We start from the raw sequence: 20225 nt of genomic DNA on the forward strand, positions 1-20225 counted from the left end.
TTTCCAATTTGTATCCCCTTGATCTCCTTTAGTTGTCGAATTGCTCTGGCTAGGACTTCAAGTACAATATTGAATAGGTAGGGAGAAAGTGGGCAGCTTTATGCTGATGCTTCTCTTCATGCTTAGGGAAGTACTTTAAAGTACTTAGGTTTGAGATAATTGGATTTCACCTATAATAGCTTAGTGACGTGGCACAGAAACAGACCAGGGCAGTAAGTAGCTCAGATGTAGTCTCTAGTTGTAGTCGAAAGAGAGCAGCCCTACAGACTTGGTCACCAGGGAGGAGCACTATTAGACAGGATTAGGAGGCATGGTCTTGATGGAGGACATGTGTGTCACTGGGGGTGGGCTCAAGTTTCAAAAGCCCTTGTCACACCCAGGTTCACTCTCTGCCTGTGGGTCAAGATGTAGCTCTCAGTTACTGTTCCAGTGCCTATCTGCAGGTTGCCATGCTCCCAGTCATGATGATAATGGACTGAAACTGTAAGCAAGCACTCAATAAAATACTTGCTTTCATAAGACTTGCCTAGGTGATAGTGTCTCTTCCCAGTAATACACTAGCAAATGTAAGTATTGATATCAATATATGTATTGATTATATATATATATATATATATATATATATATATATATATATATATATGTAAGTACACTGTAGCTGTCTTCAGATGCTCCAGAAGAGGGCGTCAAATCTCGTTACCACCATGTGGGTGCTGGGATTTGAACTCAGGACTTTTGGAAGAACAGTCTGAGCTCTTACCCACTGAGCCATCTCTCCAGCCCCAAGATTTTTTTTTAATAACTTTATTTTTATTTCATGTGCATTAACATTTTGCCTGAATGTATGTCTCTGTGAGGGTGTTAAATCATTTGGAACTGGAGTTACAGACAGTTTTGAGCTGCCATGTGGGTACTGGGAATTGAACCTGGGATCTCTGGAAGAGCAACCAGTACTCTTAACCACTAAGCCATCTCTCCAGCCCCTCCCTAAGGTTTTTCTAATTGAGAAAACACACACTATTTAATCTTATAAGCTATATAGTAAGACTTTATTCCTTTAACATTATTTCTAAAAATTAAGTTAGACTAAGGAGTCACCATTCTAGCACACAGGAGTTGGGCTCACTAGCCCCTAACCTGAGAAGCTATTGGCTGTTAATGGTCTCTAGGATAGAGACATTCAGTTTTTGTTTAACAGTGTAGTCCTCAATAGGTCAACCACAGTACCATAGTTGGTTTCATACCTGTGACTAGTTAGGCAGCACAAATTAAACTCACTGAGCTTTTTTAAAAAACAAAAACAAAAACTGGGGGGGGGGGTGAATATTGGAAATCTAGAAGAGTTAGAAGTTAAAGGGTGGGTATGATCAAAATTCAGAATATAAAATTCTCAAAGTGTGTGTGTGTGTGTGTGTGTGTGTGTGTGTGTGTGTGTGTGTCTTAAAGGAAGTTAAACTATTTGGGCTGATAATGTTCCCCACAAGAATAATAGAATAACAAAACCCTCAATACTGGGTAGGAAAAACTGTCCTTTTGCATTGTTGGTCTGCGTAGTCCCAAGTGATTCTCAAAGCAACACAAGGTACCAATGCCTCGGCTGCCTCTCTGGGGTTGATGGTAGGTCTGTATTGCTGAAGACACTCAACACCAAGGACACAAGACTCAATGACTCAAGCTGGATCTGATCTGAAAACCTTTTTCCACTGGTACCAGAACAACACACACCAGCAAGGCTAGCTATCTGTAAAGTCAGTAAGGGTCAGTCACATATCAGTGGTAACCAACTGCTGATTAACTGGTCTTAAAGCCCATTCAACAGGAAGGAAACTCATACCTGGTATGGAAAATCTAGCCAGCTTCCCAGGACTAGTGAAGTTACGGACATTAGAAAAGAATCTAATACCACCACTTTGATATACTAGCATAATTCCTTACTATATTCTAAATGTTACCCTTATACCTAGAGATAAGTGAGTCTACTACTATCTATCATCAAAGAAGCCTCTCTTTATAACAAATGAAGGCCATCACAGAAAAACTACAACCAGATATAATGTAGAGATCAATGGGTCTCGAGACGCCTATGAGATGAATACATCAACATCACAGCTACTGCATCTATAGCTCAGGGAACATTAAAGATGAGAGGGCAGAAAAACTCTTAAGTTCTAGAATACCACAAAGTTTGCAGTCAGTTTATTCTAGAATGGTGGCAAAATAAGCCTAAACAGTGGCAATATCAATGGAAATCTTAATTTGCAAGGGGAAGTTGTTGGGGTCCCATCCTAGACAAAGAACCACAGTGACTGCTAGAATAGCCTTAGTTGTCCAATGCAGAGTAGTCAGTCCTGAAACCGCATACTCATCAACACAGATTTAGCAGGTTACATTTATGTATTTGTGTATACACATGCATATATAAGTACATACTTCCTAAAAAAAAAGAGGCAATCTACTTGAAAATGAGGGTTATACATGGGAGTGGTTTGGGGAGAGGTACTGAAGGGGGGAAGTTATGTAATTCTATTTTAATTAAAAACATTTAAAAAAAAAAGATGAGCTAGGGCCATAGCTAAGGGATAGAACATTTATGTGACAGACACAAATCCCTGGGTTCACTCTCTAGCACTACAAATCTACACATACACCCTTAAGAAAAAGGAAAAAAAAAAAAAGACAAACTATAGCACTAGCAATATGCTAAACAGAGAGCTACAATTCAAATGGTGAAGAAAAGGTAATTTTGTTTTAAGCAAGATTTTCATTTGGGGGGGGTCCCAATATCAAAACCCAGAAAACAAGGTTTACAGTTTGGTTGTTGTTGGGTTGTTTTGTTTTGTGTCTTTTTTTTTTAATTGGCTATTTTATTTATTTACATTTCAAATGTTATCCCCTTTCCCAGTTTCCCCTATGCAAATCCCCTAACCCATCCCTCCCTCCTCCTGCCTCTATGAGGGTACTCTCCTACCACTTCCACCTCACCACCCTAGCACTCCCTACACTGAGACATCAAGCCTTCACAGGATCAAGGGCAACCCCTCCCACTGATGCCAGATGAATTGGTATCTAGAAATTACTGGACAATTTTTGTTGTCTTAAAAACTCAGTATTTTAAAAATTCAAACTGATCCAGGCTTAAATTCCACCTGTGAATTTTAAAACTCAGTTGTCAGGCAGGTGTGGTGGTACAATCAGGAGGCTGAGGCAGGACATCATGAGTTCAAGGTTAGTCTGGGCACTGCAGTAAGTACCAGGCCAGTAAAGGCTATGCAGCAAGTCTGTCTAAAAAGTTTCCCAAGCCCCTGATTTTACAAGCGAGCTCCCTGGTGAGAAGGAAGGAGTACCCTTCTCTTTGAAGAAACAGGGAGGATCTGAACACATCCTTACCAATCACATTTCCCCAGGACTGTCTCTACTTTGTCACAAACCCGAGCATAAAAACACAAGTTCTCTTATTTCTCTGGATCTTCATTTCCTTATAAGGTCCCATTGTCATATAAAACAAAATAATGTTTTTCCTTGCTAACCTGTCTTATGTTAGATGAGGCCTTGGCCATGAACTTAAAGATAAGTAAAGGACTGGTGAGATAGCTCAGTGGGTAAGAGCACCTGACAGCTCTTTCGAAGGTCCGGAGTTCAAATCCCACAACCACATGGTGACTCATAACCATCTGTAACAAGATCTGACTCCCTCTTCTGGAGTGTCTGAAGACAGCTACAATGTACTTACATATAACAAATAAATAAATCTTTTAAAAAAAATAAGTAAAGATAGTTCCTCTTCCTTTTATCTTTTGATTTGGCTTTCTTTGTAAATGTTAGTAGTGACCCCTAGCCCAGTGAGTTATTATGGTTAAAAGGTGCATTGCTCATAAAAGCCTATTTCCTAGTCAGGTACATGGTTTACAAGTGTTAACTCTTGTCTGTGATGGGGACTGAACACTAGCCACAGTGTCTGTCTGGTCTAATGGTGCAGGTAAATTATCATTTATGCACACAGCTCAGAACCTAAGACTAATGAAGCTGGGGATGCGGGTCTGCCAAGAGTGTAACTTCCTGTCAATCACAGAGCCTTAAAAAGTGACATCAAATCAAGACCAAGAAAACCTTCATACCTTCATACTTCCACATTGGGGGAAAAAAAGAAAAGAAAAGTTTAAAAATCAAGATGGCTTCCAAAATGGATCAAATTAGAAACAATAATTTTCATAGGTTTTGTTGTTGCTTTTCTTTTGGAGACAGGGTCTTACTATGTAGGCTCTGGCTGTCCTGGAACTCATTATATATAACTAATCTTTTAGATAAAATTAATAACTTTGTTATTTTTCCTTTACTTCCTAATAGAAAAATCAAATGTTTATTGACTGGACAAGGTCATATAGAAAAGTATATTCTAAATGCCAACAAACCCCAGAAGATGAAATTTTAAATGCTATCTGTGCTGGCGTGGTAAAACACGCCCTTATTCCCAGCTCTCAGAAAGCAGAGACAGAGAATTTCTATGAGTTTAAGGTCAGCTGGGCCTACAGAGAGAGTTCTAGACTGTCAGCAAGGGCTGATACAGTAGTAGACCCTGTCTCAAAACAAAACAAATCAATAACAAAATATATAAATGATCTACAATATTAAGAAGTTTTACAAATTAGAAATATCATTATATCAAAAGTCACAAACCACGGGCTGGAGAGATGACTTAGAGGTTAAGAGCACTGGCCAGTCCTGCAGAGTTCCCTGCACCACATGAGAGCTCACAACTACCTGTACCTCCAGCTTTAGGGGATCTGACATCCTTATGTAAACTCCCCCGATACCAGGCACACATACAGTAAGATATAAAATAAGTCTGTTTTAAAAGTCATAAACCATTTAGAAATACTATAAAGATTAGGCAAATGGAAAGATACAACACGCACGTGGATTAAACAGACTCAATACATCTACGATAAGGTAATCCCAATAAAAACCCCAGCAGTCAGTCAGTCTGTCTGTCTTTGTATATGTATGCTCGTGTGTATATAGGTCATGAGAATAAGCAGGTCGAAGTACAGGTGTGTGCTATGCACATGTGTGTGTACATATGCGTCGAGTTCAGTAGTCAATCTTGGGAGTTGTTCCTCAAGAACCATCTACTTTCTTTGTTTTTATTTATTTTTAAATTTTACTTATATTTGGTGTGTGTGTGTGTGTGTGTGTGTGTGAGAGAGAGAGAGAGAGAGAGAGAGAGAGAGAGAGAGAGAGAGAGAGAGAGAGAGATGTGCATGTGTGCTGATGTGTGCGAATGATACACATGTGGAGGTCAGAGGAATGATATTACATGTCTTCGTCTCCACTTTATTTCTTGTTTAATTGTTCTTATTGGGAGGCACTTACCACTGCACACACACATAACAGAGAAGACCTGTTCCCCTACCTCCACCCCAATCCCCAAGGAGCTAGAGTTACACCTGACCTTTTAAATGGATCCTGGAGGTTCTGTCTCAGGGGTGGGAGGCACTATCAAAGAATGTAGTATTTATAATTATGTTGTAAACTACAATTAGAATAGTAAGGTAAGATGTAAGCATTAAAAGCATTAAGGTTTTAAAAGCATACCAATCCCAAGTACAAATTTTAACTTCCCAGTTTCAAGAGCTTCATATTTCTGTAGGCAACACTCATAACATCTTTCTCTTTTCCCTCAACTGAAGTTGAACTGGGCTCTACCATATTTAGTGTCATTCATATTAATTCTAAGTTTAGCCTGCTAGCTTTGATGCTCGATGGTTTGTCTCATCAAATAGACTGGTCTCTGGGTAGATAATTTGTAACAGGCAGACTGGTCAGCTGAAGGTCAAACAGTCTTTAAGACTGCCCACATCTTCAACTTTTAAAAAAGGATTTCTGATTCATCGTGTTCTTGCCTTTTGTATTCTAACATCAGATCCTCCCGCCCCATCTCTCAAAAGTACCTGAGTGTGTGTAACTCTTATTTATTCAATGTGGCATCTAATGTCATCAATGTGAAGAGTCTCCCTAGAAGGCATCTGGTAACTCTGAAGCAAAACAGGAGCTGCCACGATGGCTAGGGCGAGGCTTCTACAGGCTATGCACAGTCTACACTTGGTACGGGAGAAAACTGACCCAATATTTGTGCACTCTTTGCTTCTCTTTAGCTTGAAATAAGAAACTGGTATTTTTACTGAGAGATTCACCTCCAACATCCTTTATGTCTTTTCATAGTTTTTCAGATATGATGACAAAGGCAATTCTTTTGACTAGTATTTGGATTCTTCTGGCCTGTTACTAGATTCCAAAGATTTCAAAGATGGTCTGTTCTTTTCACTTTTATCCTGGATTCTACCTGGAAGAAGTATTTTGCTGTGAATCTTCACAGCCTTGAGGTCCATCAAAGATGTCAGACATCTACACGCAGGGTTCACACTGGGTGCCACACTTACTTGCCATGAAAACAAGGCTCCAAGGACTACCTGCCAGCAACCTGGAGCGTGGAGGGGCTGCATCTGCAGGCTGGCCCTGAGAGAACAGCACGGTGCACAAGAACCATCTACCTTGCTCTATATGACAAGATCTCAAATGGCCTGGAGCTATTCAACAAGGCTGGCTGACCAGTGAGCCCCATTGACCCAACAGTTACGTTCAACATTTTTATGTGGGTTGTGGAGATGGAAGCTCAGGTCCTCAGGCTTGCACTGAATGCACTATACTGACTGAAGCCATCCCCATAGCACTGTCTGCACTGGTGGGGCTTCCATGTTGTTTGTGGTTGGATTTTCACTAATTCCTATAGTAACATAAAAGAGTTGTCTTATTAGAAAAGTTGTAAAAAACAACAGTTGAGAATTCAAACAGACTAGAAAGAACAGCGGTTCTCAACCTTCCTGGTGCAGTTTAATACAGCTCTTCATGTTGTAGTGACCCCAACCATACAATTATTTTGTTGCTACTTCATAACTATAATTTTGCTGCTGTTATGAATCAAAATGTAAATGTGATATGCATGATATCCGACATGCAGACTCCAAAGGGGTTGTGACCTACCAGTTGAGAACCACTGCACTCTAGCAGGATTCTAACAGACTAGAACACATGCACCCAAAGTTGGTATTTATTTAGCAGCTACCATATACTTTTAACTAAACATAGAATATAGATGAGAAAAGTAAAACTCTCGCTCTTGAAACACTTGACAAGCCAAAGTAACAGATTACCCAAAGATACAAGTTAATGACTTCTCAATGTACTAAGGTGTTGGATATTTAGTAAGAAACTGTCTAAAAGCAAACAAACGGCTCACAGCTGATAGACAGAGGTTAAGAGCACTTGCTGCTCTTCCAGAGACACCAGGTTGGATTTCTAGGGGCCATGTGGTAGCTCATAACAGTATACTAACTCTAGTTCTAGGGTACCCAACACCTTCTTCTAGCATCCCTAGACACCAGGTATGTTGTGTAGAGACATATATGTAGGCAAAATACCCATACATGTAAACAAGGAATTTAATGCTCCGAAGGGATTTGCCAGTGTCAGAATTATACAGGGACTGGCTCTTAAAGAATATAAACTCAGACCAAGTATGCCAGCACATACCTGTAATTCCAGCACTGAGAAGGCTGAGGGAAGATAATAAAATCAAGACCAGCCAAGACAGATAGCAAGACTCACCCTGTCTCAAAAATAAATAAATAATAAATATGGACATACATACATACATACCAAGAGCATTTCTCCCACACACTCAAATCTTAAAGAAACATGAACACACTCCTCTTTATTTTATCACTGTATCTCAAAGCACATCTTCTAATGAAAAGTCTCCTAACTTCAAAGATGTGAGTTTTTGTTTGTGTTGCTTTTGTGTGTTTTACAATGTCAAAAGTTACTCAATTACTTTTCATGACAACCATTCAGGAAGTAACTTTTACACTTTAAAGTTTTGTGTATTTAACTTTTTTTTTTTTAAAGGACCTGCCCAGGATGATCTCAAACCTCTGGACAATTCTTCAGCATTAGTTTCCTAAGTGCTGAGGCTACAAGTTCACACTGTCACATCTAGCTAAAGACAACTTTTTAAAAGAATTTATGGAATCTTTTTTCCAGAGTACTGTAACTGCAATTGTATATGTAGTACATGTGCTCATCCTCAACACTCAAACCTACTACTCTCAAGTTACAGAACACCCTGACAATGCTGCCAATGTTGGCAATTCTGAAGAGATGTGCTACAGATTGACACATTGGCTATTTCAACTCTATCTCAGAGACAGAAGAGAAAAAAGAGCACAATGCTGGGCTTTCAAGGAGTCTGTAAAAAGGAGCAAAGCTAACACCTCTAGTCTAAAGAAAGCCTTTTGTGTAGAAAATGAACACATGTCCTATCAGTCCTCAAGTAAAGTACCAATGGGCTAGGGCGATAACTGAGCAGGTAAGAGCATGCCCTGCTCTCTCAGATGGCCTGCATTCCATTCCCAGCGCCTACGCAGGAGCTTTACCACCATCACTAACTCCAGCTCTGGGGTCTGATGCCCTCTTCTGGTGGCCACCTACATTCATACACTCATACAGATAATACCCACATACACACATGTATACATAATTAAAAATAAAACAAATCTTCTTTTAGAAAAGAGTAAACCATTATGAAACTGGGGACATGGCTCAGTAGTACAGCATTTGCCTGGCATGATCAAGGTTCAAGGCTTGACTCCTAGCAACACACGCGAACAACCATGAAAATGTTTAGGGGTTTAAAAAAAAAAAAGTTGCTGAGTGTAGTGGCTCATGCCTGAAATCCAAGCACTTACACCCTCCCAATCCCATAATAATAAACTATTTACAGCTTTAATAATTAACTTTATGGCAGAGTGAGAAATCCAAAAATTCAACTTTAAGCTGGGTACTGTGACACATGCCTATTAGCCTAGCATTTGGGAAGCAGATGCAAAAGATCCATGCACATTCCAAGACAGCCTGTATGAGTTCCAGGCTACTCTGCACGAGTGAGTACCAGGTCAGCCTGCATGAGTTCCAAGCCAGCTAAGAGCATAGTGTGACACCTGCTCAGAAAAAGTTTTTTTCTATTTTTGAAAAACAGCTTAAAAGAATTAGAGCCAAAATGCCCAAGTACACACATTAATGTATTCATTAATCTATAATTTTAGTAAAAAGGGTTTTTACAAGAATTTTAAAGAAAGTTACGACTTTTTCTAATTATCTGTACAAGCTCAGGAACCAACTCAATGGAAAAACAATCTGACAAGAGCTTCTCGCAGCCAAATAAGTGATTCCATGAACAAGTGACCACTGAGCTTCCTGTGGACCTACTGTTGCATCAAGATCAGCAGTTCTTAAGAATTCAAAAGTCATTACTTACCGGCAAGAGTATAATCCATATCAAAACCAAAACACTTTATTTTTTCCATGGCTAAACTTCGGTTCACAAACACCCTATAAAAGAATAAGAAAATCATATCTTGATCAACATTAAAGTTTAATGAAGCTATTTTACTATTTTTTATACTGTCATTTATTTTATTTTCCCAACTGACATTATATTATTGTATGTATTTACGGTGTTTAACATGATGAGTTGATATTACATACATAGTGACTACTGTACTAGGGACCAAGCAAATTAAACATGCCATGCAGTTAAGTCTCCCTCCCTCCCTTGACTTTCTAATACACCAGCTCATTATTACCTGTGCTCACACTGTACTGAAAAGCCTTGGACAAATGGCTCCTAGATAACTGTAGTTATGTATCTCACACACACAACGAGTGTACTCTCCATAGCTATGAATTTAACTTTTTTTCTTCAGTTTCAAATGCAAGTGATACGATGCAGTATAGTCCTGTATTTGACATATTTACTCAGTACAATGTCATCTAAGTTCATGTAAGTAGTTGCAAATGGTAGAATCTCCCTTTGAAAGCTAAATAATATTCCTCTGATATGTTTAGAGAGTTCAAGTTTACCCTAAATCTATGGATGAATGCTGTGATTAATAACGATGCAATGAACACAGGAGAGGAGTGGACAAGGTGGGTGATCTCATTTTCCTTGGGTACTTTTATTACTTTGATTTCTTTGGGAAACTTGGTGCCATTTTTCACTGTGGATATAACAATTTATGCCAAACTTTTATATATCTAATTGTGATATTAATTTGAACCTCTTAGATTAGATGACCTGTGATTTTAAATACTTTTTCATGTATCTGTTGGCAGTTTACATGTCTTCCTAAGACATATAAATTGCCTATTTTTTCAACTGGGTTTTCTTTTCTGCTATTTGCCTGCTTCCATTTAGGAAGAGACTGCTAACAGCTTGGTCCAGTGGTAAGGTAGGCCCACGCTCAAGTATTGAGGAGGCTAGCTGAGGCAAGAGTAGCAAATCCAAAGCCAAACTGCATAACAGAACAAAAAATAAAGCTAGATGTGACAGCACGTTCCTGTAATCCCAGCAGTGGGGAGCCTGAGGAAGGAGGATCACAAATCACAAGCCGGCCTGGGCTGGCTACGTGAGTACCAGGACAGCCTGAGCTACACAAATAGACCCTGTCTCAAAAGAAAACAAAAGCCCAAGCAAATAAACAAATAATTCGGGAAGTAAGTCACGTGTGAAGGAACACTGAGCAGGCTGAGGCAGGCCAACCTCAAGTTCAAGCCGGACTGGGCCATACATGGTGCAGCCCTGTCTAAAATTAAAACAAAACAAAACAAAACAAAACAAAACAAAACACAAAAACCCTCCAAGGTCTAAGGAGCCCTTGGTTCAATTCCAAGCATTACATAAAACCAAGCATGGCAGCATACACCTATAACCCCAGGTGGAGGCAGAGTGGGCAGAAGTTCAAGGTCATCCTCAACTACATAGTGACCCTGTCTGTGTGTGTCTGTGTCTGTGTGTGTGTGTGTGTCTCTCTCTCTCACACTGTCTCATGGACAGTTTTAAAGAACGCATTCCCAAAAAATTGCTTAAAATAATTCAATTGAAGATGAAACACTATCGTTTATTTTCTATGAAAACCATTTGCATCTCACGGATTTCACTGCTACCACACACAGGTTAGCTCAGTTTGTTAGATTCTGAAAGAAGTGTTACATAAAATATTTATACACTCTTTAAACTCCTCTGGGGAAGGTAAGGGGCAGGTGTGGTGGCAAACACCTTTTAACTCAGCAGAGGCAGGCAGATCTTGTGTGAACTTGAAGTCACACTGATCTACATAGTCAGTTCTGGGTCAACCAAGTTTACACAGTAACTCTGTCTCAGGGTTACTAACACACAGTCAAAATTTCTGACCCAGAACTGATCCTGTCCAAAAGAGCTGCAGGAACAAAAATGGAGAAGAGACTGAAGACAAGAGCCTAGCATGGCTGTCCTCTGAGAGGCTCTACCAGCAGCTGACTGAGACAGATGCAGACACTTACACACAACTATTGGACAGAAGTTAGAACCCCTATAGTTTAATTAGGTGAAGGCTTGAAGAAGCTGAAGGGGAGGGTGACCCCATAGGAAGACCAGCGGTCTTAACTAGCCAGCTCCCAGACACTGAGTCATCAACCAGGCAGCATACATGGGCTGGTCCGAGGCCCCCAGCACATAGATAACACAGGAATGCCTGGTGTGGCCTCTGTGGGAGAAGATTTGCCTAACTCTCATGAGACTTGAGGCCCAAGGAAAGGGAGGCTAGGTGGGAGGGGAGCACCCTCTCAGAGGCAAGGGCGAGGAGGAATGGGATAAGGAACCACAGGGGGGAAATGTAAATAATTTTTTTTAAAAACCTAGTTTTTGGAAAATCATTATCTTGATTTAAGCACAGTAAGAGAAAGGAAAGAGAAAATATTGTCAGCTGAAAGCAGAAAGAACTAGAGGAAAAGTGGCACCTACCCAAACCTTTCTGTTTTAGTTCTCTGTTTCAAGTAGTTTGAGGTGCTAGAAAAGCAAACACAGGGCTTGCACATCAAGCAATCATCACAAAGCAACAACTGCTACACACACACACACACACACACATACACACACACACACACACATACACACACACACACACACACACACACACACACACACACACACACACAGAGGTACTTAGCTCCAAATANACACACACACACACACACATACACACACACACACACACACACACACACACACACACACACACACACACACAGAGGTACTTAGCTCCAAATACCACAGTGATCCTCTCAGGTTTTATCCTGCTTTTTCACTGAAAGCAAAATCTACCTGAGACTGACAATCCACAACACAGGAGAAAGACAAAAAATAATGGTTCTAACTCTAAAAACTGAAAGGCTGAGGCTTTTCAACAGGCAAGGGGGCCAAATGGATGAACCCTTGCTCAGAGCCTTAACAGCTGATGTGCCTAAAATATCCTCAGGGAACACAGGCAGCGATGAAATGAAGACTGTTCTTCCACATCCTATATCTTAAGAAATAGGTACAGAACAACGTAATTTTTTTAAAAAGCAGTTTCAATTTTGATAGAAGAAAGATGTTAGCTGGTTTTAGATGCAGCTGAAGTAGCAGGAGAGACACTAACGTAGAAGAAACGTCTCAAAGCAAAGCTCTTTTCTTGGTCAGAAAAAAAAAAAAAAAAGGCTGCACCTGCATAGCCATGGAAATCTTTCAAAGCAGACACATTTTGAAAAGACAGCAAGAGCAGGACACCCTTGCTAATGCTGGGAATAACACATTTCAGGAATATGAAAATCTATTTTTGCCAAAATAATCATGGCAAAATATCCATCAAGTTGTATGTCTCACTCCTCTCTGAGTTGACTAATCACATTATCTACTCCATCAACACATTTACTGGATGTGTGCTACAATACACATCTCATTTTGTGATAAATATCACAGAATATCCTTTGGGAATAGTCAGAGCTATAAAACTTTGTATGTTCTTAAGATTAGAAAATAAGATCTGTCAAGTGGGTAAAAGCTCTTGCTGCCAAGCATGGCGACCTGAGTTCAGTCTTAGGAATACCATCAAAGAAGAGAACTCACTCTCTCAGTTGTTCTTTGACCTCTCCAAGTGCCTGCGGTGGCATGAGTTTCCACATACAAACATTTGCACGCAAACATGTACACACAATATATTAATAAAACATTTTAATTAGAAAAAATACATTTATGAAAAACTTCCATCAAATATCCTTTCCTTTTCATTCAAAGCAAGTACTGTAACTCATAGAATCACCTCCTAAACTTAAGAGAGCATCACTCCTACCCCCTCATTTCTGTTGTGATCTTTATGTGAAAACCTCACCTATAGTCTCAGCTTTCCTTTTCTTTCTCTAACTTAAACTATGAACATAGAAGGAGGTATACAAAATGAAATCTGGTTTGCTGTGTAAGCTAAGCTGTAATAACCAAAGGAATAACTGTTATAGAGAACTAAGCCAAACACAGTTACTGCATGTATATGCTAAGCTTTACAAATACACTAAATACCCATTTCTGAAAGAGATATTTTTGGCACAGGAGAAAATTTAAACCTGACCTCACATATCTCAGGATAGACTTCAAAAGACACTTATCTCTCAGTTTTGAGACTAATGGCTGTTCCCCACTGAGTTTACAAATTAAATGAAGTGTAAGATATTATGTCAACTACAAGGTATTAACGGAAAAACAAGCTCACTAATCCACATATTTCAAAACAAATAAATCTACATACTTGGGAAAATCAAATTTTTCTACAAATCTGCAGGACCTTTCTGCAGATCTATCTGTGCCAGCTTACTATGGTCTTACTAAACTATTAAGTAGCAGAATAATTTCACCTACGTTCAAGAGCATGAACATATCTGTAAAAATTAAAAGCATGCTTTAAAACATGTAATTATCACCCAAAACGTCATGGCTAAACTAGGCATCCAACTATACATCAGAACCAGAAATCCAACGATCATCCAGAATTCCCACAGATAAAAACTGCGAGCTGACAATCTGAGGACTAACAGGAGAAACAATCTCTAGGGGATACGTACACAGGAACATTGTAAAACTAAATACAGAGTCCAGTAAAAACACTTTAACAATATTTGCTATCAAAGCCCACAGCAGTAAGGCAAAAAAAGCCTAAAGAAATTCCATCCAGGTACAGATATTAGCTGCAAGAAATAAAACCATTACTATAATGTGCTTTAAGAATAGGAATCTAAGAGACTAAAATTTAACATAAACATGCAACTTACTATATTTGAAATTCTGTAAACAGCAAACTACTGTTTGGATCTGACTATAATTCAAAGCAGAATTACCTCATCTGTCACTGGTTTCCGTTTTGCAAACTGAAACTATCTGGGTAAAGTAGTTTCTGAAGTCACATAACAAGATTCTTCTTAAAATCCCTAAAACAATTTTTTAGTGTGTGTGATGTTAACCTAACTTCTAAAAGACTGTTTAGCCGGAGCCAGGCCCCCTCCACACCATGTATCTTCTGAGATAGTGTGGGAGAAAACACCTCTGTGTCTAATTTAACTTGTCATTGGATATCACTATTGCTCCACACAAATCCATTTGGAATAGAATTTCTCTGGCAATGGTGAACTGCATCTGTAACTCCTCCCTTTGCTTAGGAGTCACAGTTTCCTGGCCAAGCGCCCAACAACAGTTACTGCAACAACAAGTGAGAGGATGGACTCGACTGTAAAATGCTCTTGGGCGTCTATTTTCACTGTAAGCAGCTGTAGCGGTGCATTCAAACTACTAGCAGGAAACTATTCCAAGTGCATCTGAGTAGGTAAACTCAAATTATGAACTATAATAAATTAGTGTCATGTCTGCAAATGTCAGCACTTAGGTCAAGGCAAGATAACTGCCTGGGTTACAGAATGAGATAAAAACAGGAAAAAAACAAAAAGCAAAACAAAACATGCTCTAATGTAGTTTATTTATTTGTTTGTTTGTTTGTTTTTAAAGACATGGTTCTCTGTTTGGCCCGGGCTGTCCAGGAACTCACTTTGTGGACCAAACTGGCCTCAAACAGAGATCCTCCTGCCTCTGCCACCGGAGTGCTAGATTCAAAGATGTGAGCTACCAGCACTGCCAGGACATAAATGCAGACCTTTTGATGAAAACAACCTAGCTGCTTTTTCCCCAAATCTGTTCCTGTTCCTGCCTCTGCATTTTTCCCCACTCAAGCTTAAAGCCACATTCAATTATCTACGTGCCTTCCTTCACACTTCCAAATGTCTCTAGAATCCATGTCTTTCACTCCATTCCTGTTGCCAACAACTTCCCAAGGTCATAATTCTCCAGAAAACATCTCCCACTGGTCTGTCCTCATCCGGATGCTGACTGCTCTGAGGCAGGGCTGCTGGAAATGTGATACCCAGACTTATGTTCTCACCACGAACATTTCACTAATCCAGGACACCACCCAGAAACATCTATTACTTAGAAACTTTTAGAGCAATTTGATAGAGAAATATTTTGCTAATATAATAATAAAAAGTCCTATAATCTCAGCACTTTTGAACAAGAGAGGTTAGCCTGAGCTACAAGTGAGAATCTATCTCAAAAAAGGAACAAAATGTTTTCTGTCTCTATGTAATTTGTTTTTACTATAGTTTAGAAATAATATCAATTGAAAATAAATGGGAAATAATGCTAAAAGCTAGTTACTCTCTTGATAAATTATCTTTGGTCAATGCTCAAAACTACTTAACTAATAAGAGACAAAAGAGAGGAGAGAGAAGGGGAGCAGAGGGAGAAAAGAAGAAGGGAGGATGGCAGTTCTATGGGTTACACAATTCTACATATACTAAAGCTACTGAATTTCACACTTTAAAAGAAATTAAAATGGTGTATTTACTGTATTCCAAAACAATGCCTCTTATCAGCATTCTGTTAAGGTCCTAGAAAGCAAACCTAAGGTCTGTGCTTGCTGTACAAACCACCCATCACTGGGCTTCACTCTACCACCTAAATGGATTCTGAAAAATTACAAGCTCTGACTGGGCATGGTGGCGTACTCCTGCAATCACAGCACTTGAGAAGAGGAGGCGAGTGGAGCTCTGTGAGTCTGGTCTATATAGCTGGTTCCAGGCCAACCAGTGCTACTCAGTAAGACCCTCTCTACAAAAACAAAAAACAAAACAAAAAACACAAACAAAAAACTTGAAGTTCAGATATACACTAGGATTCTCAGAAATCATTATAAAAAAAAAAAATCATATAGTACTAATTTTTATAGTTAGGAGGGGCACCAGATTATACCAACAGAGCAGCAGCTAGTGCTTTCAGTCTGAATAAAAGTGCCTTGCATCATTTTTAAGGTGAATTATATTGATTTTATTTACATAGATAATATTTAAAAGTTCAAGAATCTGCCCCCTTAGCACAGGAAAAAAAAAAATCACAGGGAAAAACCAACACTGAGACAACTATAGAACAAAATTTAAGATGATTCAGATTGACAGTATCACCAATTATAAAACTTACTTATATCACACACAAGTTAGAAGAGAGGATGAGTGTCCAAGAGCAGTTAAAGGAGAGGGAAAAACTCCTCTTAGAAGTGAACAAGTCTCATCTAGAGGTTGTGATCTAAAGTCATACTACCAGAATAGTTAATACTGCTCCCAGGTGACTGAAAACAAAAATAAACCAAAACTAGAATTTAACCTGAATTCTATGTGGTATTTTGCCCAATTTCAAAAGAAAAAAAAAAGTATGTTAAACATGGGGAAAAGCCTATGAAAACTGCAGATAATGTGCAATGTTATCTTTCCACCAAAGGCATCAAAAGTGCACTTGAAGAAAATTCATTTCAAATGCTGGGAATGAGGCAGTAAGCTAGCTCAGCAAGTAAAGGAGCTGCCGACAAGCTTGGGGAGCTGAGTTTGATCCCCAGGACTCACAGGTAAGAGTGAATCAACCCCCACGTCTTCTGACTTCCACATATACACAAGGGTACAACTGTATACAAACATTTGCACCCCCAAATTAAGTAAATGTATATAAACTGTTGGGGTGGCACTGTCTGATCACTTATCTAACATGTAGAGAATCCCCACTTGCATGGGGATGGGAAGCATTCTAACAGCTTTAAGGGAGAATTTACCCACTAAAAAAAGCTGGGAACAAAGCTGAGCAGGACTGCTTGGGCCGGAAGACATGGACAGCCTTGGCAATCTCTTTTTAGAAAAGGAAAGAAAGAAAACAAATAAGACCCAACTGTATTATCTATATAGTTGCTAAGTTTTGACAGCTGCATACAATCCTACAATACCACTATTTCCTTCAACCCAAAAAAATCATGGCCTTTCACAATACTTTCCCCAGCTCCTGACCCTAAATTGCCACAAAGGTCACTGCTATTTTTTCCTCCCCACGCATGAGTAGGATTGGGGGTGACGGTGCCATGGTTATCATCCCTCAGAGCCATCCACCTCTGGGGGGTTGGTTTGATTGTATGTGACTGTGCTGTGCTCTATGTACAGTTTGTGTGTGCATCTGTGGGAACATGTGTGCAAACTGACATTAGATGTCTTCAACTGCTCTCCACCTAATTTTCTAAGACATCGTCTCTCACTGAGCCTGCAGCACATCAACTTGGCAAGCTGGCTAGCCAGTGAGCTCAAGAGGACCTCGTGTCTCCACCCCACTTTCATCAGTTGCTGGGATTGCTGATAAACACCACCACTCACTTGGCTTTTACATGGAAGCTGGAAATGGAACTCAGGTCTGCGTGCACGATGAACACTTTACTGGTTGAGTCTTCTCCCTGGCCTCTGCTCTGTGCTTATCATTACAGTATCCATATAAATAGAATCACATATGTGGCTGTGAATCTGTCTTCTTTAATTTAGCATAGTACTTCTGACATTTATCCATGTTGCTGCAAAAATCATAATTACTTCTTTTATTCTTAAGAATCTATTGTATAGAAATTCCACAATTTGTTTATCCATCCAATTTGGGTTGTTTCCAGATTGGGACTATTCTAAATGCTGTGATGAAGCATGATATATAAATCTTCAAGGGCACATGTTTTCATTTTTCTTGCGCAAATATTTAAAAGTGGAATTACTAGGAGATATTTAACTTACTGCCAAACGTTGGACTTGCTCTTCCCTCAGCCGGCATGAGACACCAGCTGTGGTATACACACTGTGGTGTACTGACTGGTGTTAGGGAACATGCTAGTCTAGCACTCTGTCACTTGGCTCCAGCTCTGGGACACACATCCGCCAATCAGTATTTTTAGCTTTAGCTGTTCTAATGTGTGTGCAATGGCATTTCATTGTGGTTCCTGCCCAGAGTCCCTGATGAATAAGCATCTTTGCGCATGCTTATTTGGCATTTCTTGTCTTTTTTTTTTTTCTTCCCTACTCAAATGGTTTTTCCTCCATTTTTAAGATGTGTTGCCTGTCTTATATTGAGAGGTTTTTATATATTTTGGATATAGGTTTATGTGAACACACTACATTATCAGATACAAATATAAGAATATTTTCTCACACTCTGTGACTTTCTGTTTTGTTTTCTTAGTGATTATCTTTCAAAAAGTAAGGTTTTGTTTGTTTTAAGGAAGTCAAATTTATCTATTTAGTCTTTTATATGTTTTAACTAAAGAAATACTTTTCCTTATTTCAGGTGACATACATGTACTTGGGTCTATAACTCATGTTGCTCTGTTCTTATATGTGCATGTAGCTTGTTTAAAAAGGAACATCTCAAGACTGAAGGTGCAGCTCAGTCAGTAGGTTGCTTAGCTAGCACACATAATATCCTGGTTTTGCTCCCCAACACTGTATAAATGGGGTGCAGTGGTCACATGATTGTCATCCCAACCCCAACACTTTGGGAGAAGCAGGAGGATCAGAAGTTCAAGGTTATCCCTCTATCTAGCAAGTTTGAAACCAACTTGAAATAACAGACTGTCTAAAAAACAATCCTTCCCCATGGTCCCAATGTACTCAAAAGGGGCAGTTCATATGAGCTCCAAGAGGCTGCTAATGGAATAGCACAGCATTACTACTTCTTACAGCAAACTCATTCTGTGTGTGTTTATGTGTATATTTGTGTGTGCATTTAATTGTGGGAAGCCAGAAGAACAACTTTGAGTATAAGTACTTTTCTTTTTAAAGATTTATTTATTTATTTATTTATTTATTTATTTATCTATTTATTTATTTATTTATTTATTTATTTATTTATTATATGTAAGTACACTGTAGCTGTCTTCAGACACTCCAGAGGAGAGTGTTAGATCTCATTACGGTTGGTTGTGAGCCACCATGTGGTTGCTGGGATTTGAACTCAGGACCTTTGGAAGAGCAGTCAGTGCTCTTAACCGCTGAGCTATCTCTCCAGCCCTGAGTATAATTACTAATTACTCTTTTTCTTTTTCTTTTCAAGACAAGGTCTCTCACTACTCTGGAACTCTCTGAGTGAGGTAGGCTGGCTGGCCAGTGAGCCCCACAGATGTACTTGTCTCTGAGCCCAGGGTTGAAGTAACAGGGTGCACTACCACTCCCCTGGGCTGGGGTCACAGGGAGGACTACCACTCTGGGATTTTCTACATGGGACCCACTAAGGTTCTCCACTTCTCCAGCTCTAAGTAGAAAGAGTGTACTCTAAAATAATAATTTATATGTACAATATAATAAATAATAATCCATAAAGTACTAACATCACTATTGATAATCAAGTATTACATGCTATACATATTATATGGACTTTATCTGGCTGGCAGCACAATCAATCTGTTTATCCCAGAATTACCACAGAACACAAGTAATGCATTGCGCATTGACCACTGACCTTACATCACTAGGAAACAGGAAATTTTCACCTCCATCACAATCTTATGAGGTCAGTACCAATATATGGCCTGCTTCTAAGAGGCATCATTTTATGGCACATGAAATATTTCAGAGATGTCAAAAAGTAATAGACTGATGAGTATTAATGATAAAAACAGTGACTGTAAAGATTCTAAACAAAGTCATACTGGCACACACAATTCCAGCACCTGGAAAGTCGAGCAAGAGGACTAAGAGTTAAAGCCTAGCCTAAGGTACAAAATGAGTTACAGTCCAGCCTGGGCTACATGAAAACTTGTTTTAAAAAAAAAATCATAGCCGGGCGTGGTGGCGCACACCTTTAATCCCAGCACTCGGGAGGCAGAGGCAGGCGGATTTCTGAGTTCGAGGCCAGCCTGGTCTACAGAGTGAGTTCC

The 20225-nt window shown here is 39.4% G+C and overlaps 1 protein-coding gene across 4 annotated transcripts in view; it reads right to left on the reverse strand.

The window, feature by feature from the left end:
• The window catches only part of Nt5c2 (5'-nucleotidase, cytosolic II), an 89290-nt gene that overhangs the window by 32791 nt on the left and 36274 nt on the right, over positions 1-20225 (reverse strand). For all 4 annotated transcript variants that reach the window (XM_029531059.1, XM_021194076.2, XM_029531108.1 and 1 more), the window contains one exon: positions 9371-9444. In XM_029531059.1, coding sequence (XP_029386919.1) covers positions 9371-9444 — 74 coding nt within the window. The remainder of the gene's footprint in view (positions 1-9370; positions 9445-20225) is intronic.

The sequence above is a fragment of the Mus pahari genome, chromosome 1 (genome assembly GCF_900095145.1).
Source record: "Mus pahari chromosome 1, PAHARI_EIJ_v1.1, whole genome shotgun sequence".
NCBI lineage: Eukaryota > Metazoa > Chordata > Mammalia > Rodentia > Muridae > Mus > Mus pahari.